Raw genomic sequence first — 10,846 nt, forward strand, 5'->3', positions numbered from 1 at the left:
CTCATGCTTCTTGCTCTGGAAAGACAGCTATTTTTCCAGGACTCATTTCTGAGAAATAAGCATCACCTTAAAAGTAGTTAAACCAGTATACTGAATAGCCCCTAATAAGAATCCTAACAGATCAATAAGAAGGCAGACTCAAGGAAACACATGCCTTGAAAATAGTATAAACTGTATTTATTTTATAAAAATTAGTATTTCAACACAAAAATTTACTATCCAAAATCCAACATCTGTCCTGGCAGTTGTGGCAGTGTTACACAAATCTCATGTTTTCTGCAAAGCAAAGCAAACATGCTAGCTGATCAACGCATCATCATATTAAAAAAACTATCCACAGAAGTCCTTTATAGGAGCATCAGGTTATTTTTTTGCATAAGTGATTTTCATGGCATGAGACGGAGTAATTTTGAATCCTTGCAGAGCATCTCGAGCAGCTCCTGCTTGATTCTCATTTTCAAACTCCACAAATGCAATGTCATGGCGCCCAGGTACCAAACGTACTTCTTTGAATCCAGGAAACCTTTAAAATAAGGTGAAAGAGTCAGATAGTATTTCCTAGTTTGATAATACATCTCTCCTCAGTAACCATAAAACGTTATTATAAGCACCTAACAGTATAATAGTTAACTACTGATGAAAGATTAAAATTGAAGGTTTTTACATGTCCAGTCCTTAGAACGATGCCTCAATAAAGGCTCATTACATGAGCAATTTATTCAGTCTTGTGCACATACAGAAGCAACTAGAGCTAGTTTCAAAACTGCTCCTGCTGTCATAGTCTTTAATATTACAGTCACCAGCTTAAATCCAGTGCAGATTGATAGCTGATAACTTACACAATCAAAGCCAGCTACGAAAGAAATCAGACTTGCTTTCTGCACCAAGTCATCAGAACTGACATCTGTAATCTTGGCAGTAAGACAAAGAACTGAAATACCTTCAGAAGAAACTCCTATTTTTAAAAAGTCAGATTGCCAATTCGGAAAACGCATGCAGGTAAAAGAAGAATTCAAAGGAGAAGTCCTTTCTATTCAAAACTTACTGATTGAACAACATGGACAGCATCATCTCATTTGTTTCCTCAGGCAAGTTATTAAGGAAAAGTATATAGTTCGGTGGGTTATCAGGCACCTGCAACAACAGAAGATCAAATCTAAAAACAGTAGACACAGCTATCTGTTCCTCTGCATCTATCTGCACAATTATCTGAACCAAGACTCGCATACCCTTCGTTTTGCTCATAACACTGCTAGATGGACTTCAGTATAACTTCATGCAATATGCAGCCATAGCCCCTTGGTTCTTTTACAAGGATGTATTAATTTGGAGAAGCTCTTATTTCCACAAAAATCACAATAACATCTTGTCTTGGTGTCATATTTAAACTTGATAACTCAACAGCTGATACTGCACTAGTCTCAGCACTGAAGGGGTGTAATCAAAGTGTCTTAATGCTGGCAGGAGTGCTGTCCAAGACACGTGCATGACGACAGAAGAACCTATGAAAGACTTGCACCCTTCTGGAAGAGCAGTTAGATGTCAAGATAAATACCCTGTTCATCTACAGTAGCACTGAAATTCTGAGTATCTTTTGGCAACTAAAACCCATAAAACACATACTACAGTGTTCTACTCAAATTTATTACTTAGAAACCCCACTAGATTTTAAACCCGAGTCTTTATTTTTGCCTGCTAGTATGAATTTGTAGCAACCCACAAGGCTGAGTAGCCAGTTTGCTGACACTGGAATGGAAGGCTGGAACTTTCCTAAGTCATCAAGGAAATTTCAAAACTAAAAAGGAACTGGTCACCACAACTTCAAACATCCTAATAATGGTGCCAAGTAAGTTAATGCCTCAGCAGAACCATTTCCTTCAGCTGATGGAAATATTCCAGGCAGTGCCATTAGAAAATAAACTTCCAAAGTTCAAACAAATACCTAAATACTCAGTGTTGTGCTTCAATGCAAACTGACGTTCACATATCATGCCTTGTTACAAAGAACACAAAGAAAACCCAGACTGGGAGCAGTGTGGATAACCCTGTGGATTATGTATGCAATTCTCAAAGACAGTACTTATGAAATGCAGGGCAAGCAAAGATATTCTTCTATAGTGCAAATCCTGTTTTCCTAGTACCTTCACTTCTAACACATACGAATCATTTACGTTACTGAGTAGATGAGCGAAACGTAGGGAGTTGCTGCTGCACACAATCCTTTAGAAAATAAGGCACTTATGAGAAAAAAGAAAAAGCGAGCAGAAGATCCCCAAACTCCTGAAAGGAAGCTTTCAGGCAGATATACTGACACCCTGTGTAGTATTCCTTCTCATTTTTTATTACTAGATGAAAATAAAAGAATTTATTAAAAATAATTTTTAAAGAGAATCCTTCAACTGATACTAAGCATAGTCCAAATTTAAGAATCAAGTAGGATTTGTTAATAGTGCAGTTTTCTGTGTAATACAGAGAAACTCTAGATTTTCATGTCCTCTCAATCAAGATATAGTAAAAGTAGGATTTATTTTGTTTACTGTGATTTAGCTCTTAGAAAAAGGTCTCCCAAAACAAAAAGGAAGCTGTAATATAATCAAGTTTCCATGTGTAACAAATTATTATTCATAGAGAATAATTTTAAACATTAGCGCTTTTAGTAACAAAAAAGGCTTTACCTGCTGATTCTGTGTTGCAGTCCCTGGGGCACTGGCTGAATTTTGTGTTGCTCCCTAGTAAGTAAGTACAAAATAGTTCTACAAAAGTGTTCTGCTAGAAATGTAAACACACATCACTGTGTTTTTGTACAACTCAAGAAGCACGTTAAGGTTTTTTTAAACTATAATACAAGGAACATATGTTGCTTACGCGATACCTCACCAAAGGTAAACAAAGCTGAGCTCCAAAACAAGCAATTGAAGAAAAAACATTTGTAGCATCTGATCTGACTAATGGCCAAGTCAGCAGGTACAACAAATCACTGTTTCTCCACCCTATAAAATTTGGTTGAATAGACAGGAAGGAAGTAGTTCTAAAAATGAAGGCCTAGACACGACATACCTGATAGGAGAAATATAGATGTTTCCATTGGGGACTTCAGTTCAGCAAGGATAACTGAAGCTATTACCATTATAGCTAGTAGTAATTATTTCTTCCTAAGATATTTGTATATAATGATTGAATTTATTAAAATTCTGAGAAACATGCATATTCTACCTAAAAAAAAAATGTTGCTTTCTGCAAAAACTCTTATCAGTCCTTCATCTTAATTTGTACCTTAGTAGGGGGTGCAATTAAATAACACAATATACAAACTCTGTGCCTTGACGTTTTCTGCTATACTTTAGCACATAAATTACTAAGGGTTGTTACGTTTAGGCCAAGCCAACTCTTAGTGGAGATATATTCTATGCCAACTCCTTTTCATCAAACTGTAAATTAATTATCTTGTTTCCATTTACCATCTTTTAGTGCTTACAGAAGAAATAGGGTGTTAAAACACTGAATGGAAAAGCTGGTTGAGTACTTGAAGCATTAAAAATAAGCACACACATCTGTTTTTTCCTTTATTAAAAAGAAGTTAGTTTCTACTTTGGTTTATTGTACCTTTGTCCCACATCTTTATTACTATCTGATAAGAGGAAAGGAGGGAAAGAAAAAAGGAACAGCAAGAACTATATAATCAGCCCCCTCCCCTTCAACTTCTAGTGAGTGCTTAAAAGCACTAGATATCACTAGACAACAATTTAGGGAATTGAGAAGTATCAGAAGACAATACTTAGTACTTTTAAAAAAAGGAAAATAGCTTTTGTTATTTTTTTCTTTTTTAATCAGAGCTTACCTGGATAACCTTTTTATTTGCTGCATTTGCTGACTGTTCCAGTGATTTGGCCTTCTTCTTTTCCTTCCTTTTTTCCTTATCAGCAAAAGTACCACGCATTTTAGAGATGATATCAGAGTCTGTTTTTGCATACTGAATACGCTTTTTAAAGGAAAAAACAGTATATTTTGCACTTAATAATACTGCACATTTTGCACCACTTTCATTAACTGTGTTCTACTGTGTATTTACACTTTTTTCAGGAACTTGTTATATTAAAAAAGCATTATAAACTGTAGGTATGCTTACAATGTATCTAATCCTCGTAATTCTGACCACAACTATGGAACTCTAAAAAAACCACAAAACTAAGATGGAAATTATAACTCATTGAAATCAGAACACTATTCATCTAACGACATCTTTTTAACATCCGTCAAGGTAACAGCTGTACGAAGCAATATAAAGACATTTAACAAAATTGGCACTAGCTCCCATTAAAAAACCTAAGAAGGTTTTTTTAACCTAAGAAGGGTTTTTTAACCCCATTTTAAGAGGAATTAAAATTTTACATTGATTTCTCAGATCTCTGCAGAAAATCTAGTTCAGCAAAACTCAGACTTTTAAACTAGAAGGGCAAGTATCTTGCCTTAATCCCAACAAGACTGCAAAAATGTTTTCACCAACACAACGGTGCTGGTTTTCTGACAAAGGCTGTCCAATGCACTAGCCAGGAGGGTAAGGAGATTCAGCTCTAAGTATACAGGTGTGCAATATTATGTATGCATAAAATCCTATCACTTTTACTACCAGAGACTCTCTCAATACAGAATTACACAGCAGCTGAAGATTTTTTTTTAGTGCTTTTGTATAGTACTTAGACAGAATATGCCTGCTGCAGGCAATATTCAGAGAAAAGTACACTTGAAAGCTTATGAAGCCTTAATCTTTTTATGTCCTATTAAGTTTTACTAAGCACAAAACTCTTTAAGGGTAAACAACAGAACTGACAATTCCTTGGTTAAGGATTTCATTAGGGAATTTGAAGGTGTTAATGAAAAAAACTCATGGTTCAGCAACACAAGAACTGTCTGGGCTCTCCTTAATGCTCAAAGCTGTAAGCTGAAAGTCAGTATTAACATATCCATCTATCACTGAAGTCAAGTGAGCCATCTGCATGTATTGTTATGGGTCACAAATAGTTGCAAAAATAAGAGATGCCTAATTATCCAAGCAATGTACGTGTCAAATTTTATGCTATTCTGCACATTATCAAGTACATTATTAAATCACATTCCATCAACCAGTAGTTCATTTGCTTCACTGAAGTTATACTGAAATTCAGTTACTTGGTTTGGTGATCTGATGCATGCACAAGCAGAATTAGCCATCGATTTTTAAAAATGAATAGCTGGTCCTATTTGTTGATTTCTGCAAAGTAAAACTTCACCCTACTCACCGTTACTTCAAGCAGGAAACATCATATTCTAGCTATTTCTTGTAACTATCCAGAGTAACCTTAATTTCCATTATAAATTAAACTGAAAGCACATAATTTCAGTAACATTACAGAATGAATTTGACTGGTTCAACAGAAGACATGAGTAAAATTGAAGTATTTAAGATTTTAAAAACTTTAATCCAGCACAGAAAAATATAAAGGCATCACTTAGGAAACGCAAGTGCTAAGTTCAACCTCTGTGTGTGTTTTAGCTACAGTCTTCTCCAGCATCCCTCTAGCTTGCATAAATGCATATATTCTTCAAGAAGTGATGTGACTGAGTAACAGTACAATTACAAGTACATGATAGTTAATTCAAAAGGTGGAAATACCAAAACACTGTATCGTACCATGGCAATTTATTTTTCCTTTAAAACCCTAACAAAATAAACTTACCATTGGTTTCCCATAAAACGGAAAACCTTGTAGTTGTCTCAAAGCATTGGTAGATGACCCAAGTTCTTTAAATATAACAAAAGCCTGTCCTCTCATCTTCATAGTCTTTAAAGCCACAATGTCAACCACATGACCAAACTGCGAGAATAATGCATACAGGGACCTCTTCAGTTCTGTCGACCATATGAAAGAAAATAGATCGTAACAGGTTATATGCAAATGTTCACTTCCACATAGGTTGCTGTCCTTCAGGCACAATGTTCTTTTGCCAGCTTTAGCTCACAGAGTGATACTTTACATTAATTTAGACAAAACCGTTGCACGAGTACAGACTAATTTGCCCCGTTTTTGTAAGCTGGTGTGTAATGCCTGGTTTCACACCTAAAGCATTCAGCTAGTGAAAAAGTAGTACCATCATCCATTCTACATTCTAAGAGAGTAAAAATGACACAAGGGTATGCACAGACATTTTTTTCACATACACATATATACACACACACACTCTCACACATCCAAGTATGATGTATAACAGCCAAAGACTGACCTGAAAACTAATACTGTAACATGCAGTAATAAAGAGATATGACTTAAAACAAGAACACAGTAAAATAATAATTACTTGAAGGCTAACTGAATTTGGAAGTTTTTTTTTAACTGTTTAATCAATTCTAATGCACATGAAATATTTTTTCACATTCTGGATGTGAGTCTGTTTTCATATGATCACACTGTACCTTACAGCTGCAATGGATTTATTTTCATCATTTAAAATCCCCTGACTACATGCCAAATTAAACCTTAACCTTATTCAATCAAGATAAATAAATTCTCTGTATTGTGTAATCATTCTAACTTAAAATCTTACATTTGAAATACTTCAGCAACATAAGCACACTCTTTTTTTATTGCTGCTGAGGCTTGGCAATACTAGCCCACTGACACTTTCTCCAGCTGTTCTTGACCAACTGCAGCAATATATATTAAAAAAAAAATCACATTTGTAAACTTTACAGGTAATCTGAAACTCTACATTTAAAAATTATAATCACACAATTTCATAATGGAGACTTACTAGATTTACTAGCTCTAGTTTTACTTAGGGCCCTTAACACACTACACACAAACGCAACACTACACACAAACCCAAAAATTAAATTTATTCAGTAAAACTGCCTTGACAAGCTAATAACTAATCTCTCAGCAAAGCTGCTTCCATATTTAGATCTCTCTGCAAAGCAACCAGAAGAAATATTTAAGTAGTGCTAGTCTGATCCAGCCCCTCAGTTCACAAAAAGTAACAAATAAATTACCTCGATCACTTTAGATTCCAAGCTAAGCACGAGTGGATGGTTCTATGTAGACGTTGAATACACAAGCCAGACAAGGGCAAGAGTTTATTTTAGAACACTTCAAGGAGATAAAATTCTTCAACACAAAGTCATTTTCTAGAGAGGGATGCAGTAACTGATGCAAAGCGGGCCGACTCATGTCTTGTTCCGCTTTTGCATGGTGCTAAAACAAATGAGGAGCACACAGATGTTCCCACATTTCAGTGGGAAGGGACCACTGACCACCGAAATGTATACCAATATGCCTGTAGCATCTATCAGATATACAGATTACTGCTATCATTATTCACTGATCAGCAAACTGAGCCTATGTAGCTACAGAACCACAACAGAGAGGCAATCAGATACCTCCTTAGAAATACAGGCCCTGGATTACAAAAAGACTTAAAACATTATGGAACAGGTTGCCCAGGGAAGTTGTGGATGCCCCCTCCCTGGAAGTGTTCAACACCAGATTGGACAAGGCTTTGGCCCTCATGGAAGGGGGGCTGGACTAGATGATCTTTAAGGTCCCTTCCAACTCAAACCATTCTTGTGCTACATTTGTCAACTTTAGCCGCTTCGTTGTTATGAGCAGCCATTTACCAAGAGCTCTGTTCATGACCACCATCTGTATGGCCCGTCAGGGAGCCCCGGGAGCCCCTGAAAATCCAGCACTGTCAAGATGAGAGCTGCTGGAGCAGCGAACAGTGTGGACCATGCGTGGAAGCCAACTCTGTGTGACCACGCTCGCTTTCTCAAGCCAGTCGCAAACATCGATACCTTCTTTCTTAATCTTGTCATTGATGTTGTTGATGTAGACGGTATGGTTCGGCCTGATATCCATCCTCCGGGGCAGCTACAGGCCTACCTGCGGGCAGAGCACACGCGGGAATCGTCAACAGCGGCTGAGGCGCGGTCCGAGCTCCCGTCAGTAATACCCCAGCCCTTAGCAGTGCACCGTGCACCGCCCGGCGCCGCTCCCCTCGACGAAGGGCCTAGGACGGGCCCCAGGCGGCTGCGTGCCCTCCCGCAGGCCGCACGCACGCCCCGCTCCTACCCTGCCCGCACGGCGGGACAGGCGGGACAGGCGCTCCCAAGAGGCAGCCCCCCATCCCGCCATCTAGACCCAGACCCACACCACCGCCCAGCTCACCTCCTACCGCTGAGATGGCGCCTAGCCCGTCACACAGCGCAGGCGGCAGAGCCGCTCCTGCAATAATCGAGATGCCGAGTACCGGACTCGTCGATGCTGAGCGGCGCCTGCGCACTGCTGGCCACTGCTGTAGGGAGTTGCTGCTCCACTGACGCAAGTTCTGCAGATAGTTACACTCTAAGGGCAGCGAAATAAAAAGGGAAACGGGTTATAAAGCCTTTTGATAAGCGGCTCGATTGAAGTAACGCGAGTCAGCAAATTATATCGGTTATTTGTTTGTGGTCCTTACGGTAGAGGCAAAGTAGCCTGCGGAGGCCTCAAGGCCCGGAGCCTCTGCTGCCCCAGAGGGCTGGAGAGGTGGTGTGTCTGCTCTATGGCCTGGTAAAAGTTGCAGAAACGCCTCGGGAGCTCAAGTCTCCTTGGATCAGCCCTGGCATTGTAGTTCGGGCTCCAGAGGAACCAGTAAGGCTTGGAACCAACTGAAACGGAGATTTCCTGCCTCAGGTTTTAGCTGTGCTCTGTGCTAAGACAGTAATAAAGTCTCCTGTGATTTTTTGTGTCTTCACATTTAACACCTGATAGGGCAACTTGTGGAGAATGAAGAGAAGCAGTAACTTAAAAATGCCTGTAGACATTCATTAGCTAACATTTGGTTTTAGTTTTGATACTGAAAATGTGAAGTATCTGAGCATGTTATTTCATGAAAGTATTTTGAAGATCCCTGTGGTAGTGGTAGCTTACGATAAATAAACAGGGCAGAGATTGAGGTTGCAGCCTTTGAATTTTTGGAATTGTTTTGGAGGCTGCATACCTTCATTTCTATGAATAATTATGCAGTCTTTCTCAGAAACAAGTTTAAATTGCAAAGGTTTAACCTGGTTACATATCAAAAAAGTTCTTTGGAGAAGAAATTATAATCAATAAGATAGTTCTTGCTTAAACTATAAATTGTGTTTGGACAGATCATCTCTTTGTAAAGGAATGAGATTGTTAGGGAGAGGGTTGTTAGTTTAGTTCAATTTCAGGAAAAAAATGCCAACGTCCCAATTCTAGAGTTTGCTTGAGTAAGAAAATCTGGTATTTAGGAAGCCTATAAAGAGCAACATGGATTAAAGTGAGTTGAATATAAAAGAAAAAAACCCTGCTGTTGATTGAAATGTTTACTGATGGAAGAGAACGGTGTATTCTTCAGTTTATAGCATTGCATGGTAGCAGAAATGGTGTGCCGGTACAACTCTGTATACAATGTATCTGTGCCACAAATTCAAAATATGATAGGCAGCAGTTCTGGTCAAATTTTAGAGTCTTTTAAAATTTGTTTATTGTCTTAAGGAGTTGTTAAAGCATAACTTTTAAATCCAAGCATGAACAAGACGTTAAACCATTATTTTTCAGAAAGGCTAACTGGTATTTTATGTGTTGATCAGCAGCAGTACGGTCCATGTAACTTCATGATTGAGTAACAACATTCAAAACTACTTATTTGCTAATGAATCAAAATAGGTAAGGAAATTTGTCTCAGAATCAAAAATACTCATATACTATAAATTAGTTTTAAAACAAAGTCCTTATACTGTGCATAGAGAAGACACTCTAAACAAACACATGGAAAAACCTCAACCTGGCACAAATTAAGTAAGAATTCATGTCTTCTGTAATTCTTCCAGTGCAGCATGCCAGACTCATATTTGCTCAGAGTCCCTTTAAGCACAGCTGATTTATTCTTGCAGAATTTGAATGCAATAAAGCAGAAAAGCTGTTTCTTTCTGCTCCTCAGGTGGGATTTCAGTCTGCCTGTCAGTTCAATAGCAGTGACATTCATTCCTCAGGTTGGCTTTCCCCGCCTCCTCCCCAAGGTTTATTTGGATTACTTCTGTTTTCTTAATCGCCAAACAGAGAGGTACAGTGCTCTCATATTTACTAAAAGTAATTTGTTTAAAAGTCCTGAAAGCTTGAAGTATTGTAAAAATTATTTCAAACACAGAAACATGGACAAAGACAATGAACAACATGAAATATGGAAATTGCTTGGCAAGTACAAACAGTGATGCTGTGAGCACTTGCCAAATCAATACATGAAATGTCATGTTTAAGACAGAAAGGGTGGTTTGAAGGGTGAACAACTCAGAGATCTATGTTCAATCAGAAGGTGCAAAAGAGAAGGAATTGTATCCTATAAATCAGTGGTTGTCAGGCAGTGGTACTGACTGCTGTCTACCAGTGTGAGTTGCCAGAAGGAGATGAGGAGGCTGCAGTGATTTACAGATCATTGTTTGCGGACTCAGGATGTGTGATCTCTGCAAACTAACAAAGCAGAGTGAATGGACAGCACGATGGCAGGAGAAATTCAGTATTGACAAATGCATGGCAAATCACTTGGAAAAGTATCATTTGAACCACCTGAATTAACTGTAACTGCTCAGGAAGAGAACCCAGCTGACCTCATTTGGGGGACAATAAAACACCCAGTGGTAAGGAGAGAAGCAAACAAAAACATCATATGGAAGGGAAAAAATGTACTGCAGCTCCTTTAATAAGGCTGTTTCATAATCTCAAAATGATGTTTGGATGTATTACTGCTTGATCTAAACAAACAAAAAAACCTGCCACACATTCCTCTGAAATTTATTATTGGCAGTTTATACTTT

General features: G+C 38.2%; 1 protein-coding gene across 1 annotated transcript; it reads right to left on the minus strand.

Annotated features, from left to right (window-relative positions):
• Positions 1-254: 254 nt before the first annotated feature.
• On the minus strand, positions 255-7,933 carry SNRPB2 (small nuclear ribonucleoprotein polypeptide B). The gene is made up of 6 exons (XM_010185386.1): positions 7,826-7,933; positions 5,715-5,887; positions 3,839-3,979; positions 2,676-2,729; positions 1,046-1,134; positions 255-523 (listed from the first exon to the last, which is right to left on the minus strand). The coding sequence occupies exons 1-6, from the start codon at positions 7,887-7,889 to the stop codon at positions 364-366; spliced, it is 681 nt and encodes a 226-aa protein (XP_010183688.1). The 5' UTR covers positions 7,890-7,933; the 3' UTR covers positions 255-363.
• Positions 7,934-10,846: the final 2,913 nt, after the last annotated feature.

This window comes from Mesitornis unicolor, unplaced genomic scaffold (assembly GCF_000695765.1).
Source record: "Mesitornis unicolor isolate BGI_N332 unplaced genomic scaffold, ASM69576v1 scaffold2355, whole genome shotgun sequence".
NCBI lineage: Eukaryota > Metazoa > Chordata > Aves > Mesitornithiformes > Mesitornithidae > Mesitornis > Mesitornis unicolor.

Excerpts from the sequence above, each read along its gene's own strand:
- SNRPB2 (XM_010185386.1), bottom strand. The coding sequence starts at position 7,889 with ATGGATATCAGGCCGAACCATACCGTCTACATCAACAACATCAATGAC. Across the intron at positions 5,888-7,825 it reads TGACAAGATTAAGAAAGAAG|AACTGAAGAGGTCCCTGTAT; the intron begins GTATCGATGTTT and ends TATGGTCGACAG. Across the intron at positions 524-1,045 it reads CTGTCCATGTTGTTCAATCA|GTTTCCTGGATTCAAAGAAG; the intron begins GTAAGTTTTGAA and ends CTTATTTTAAAG.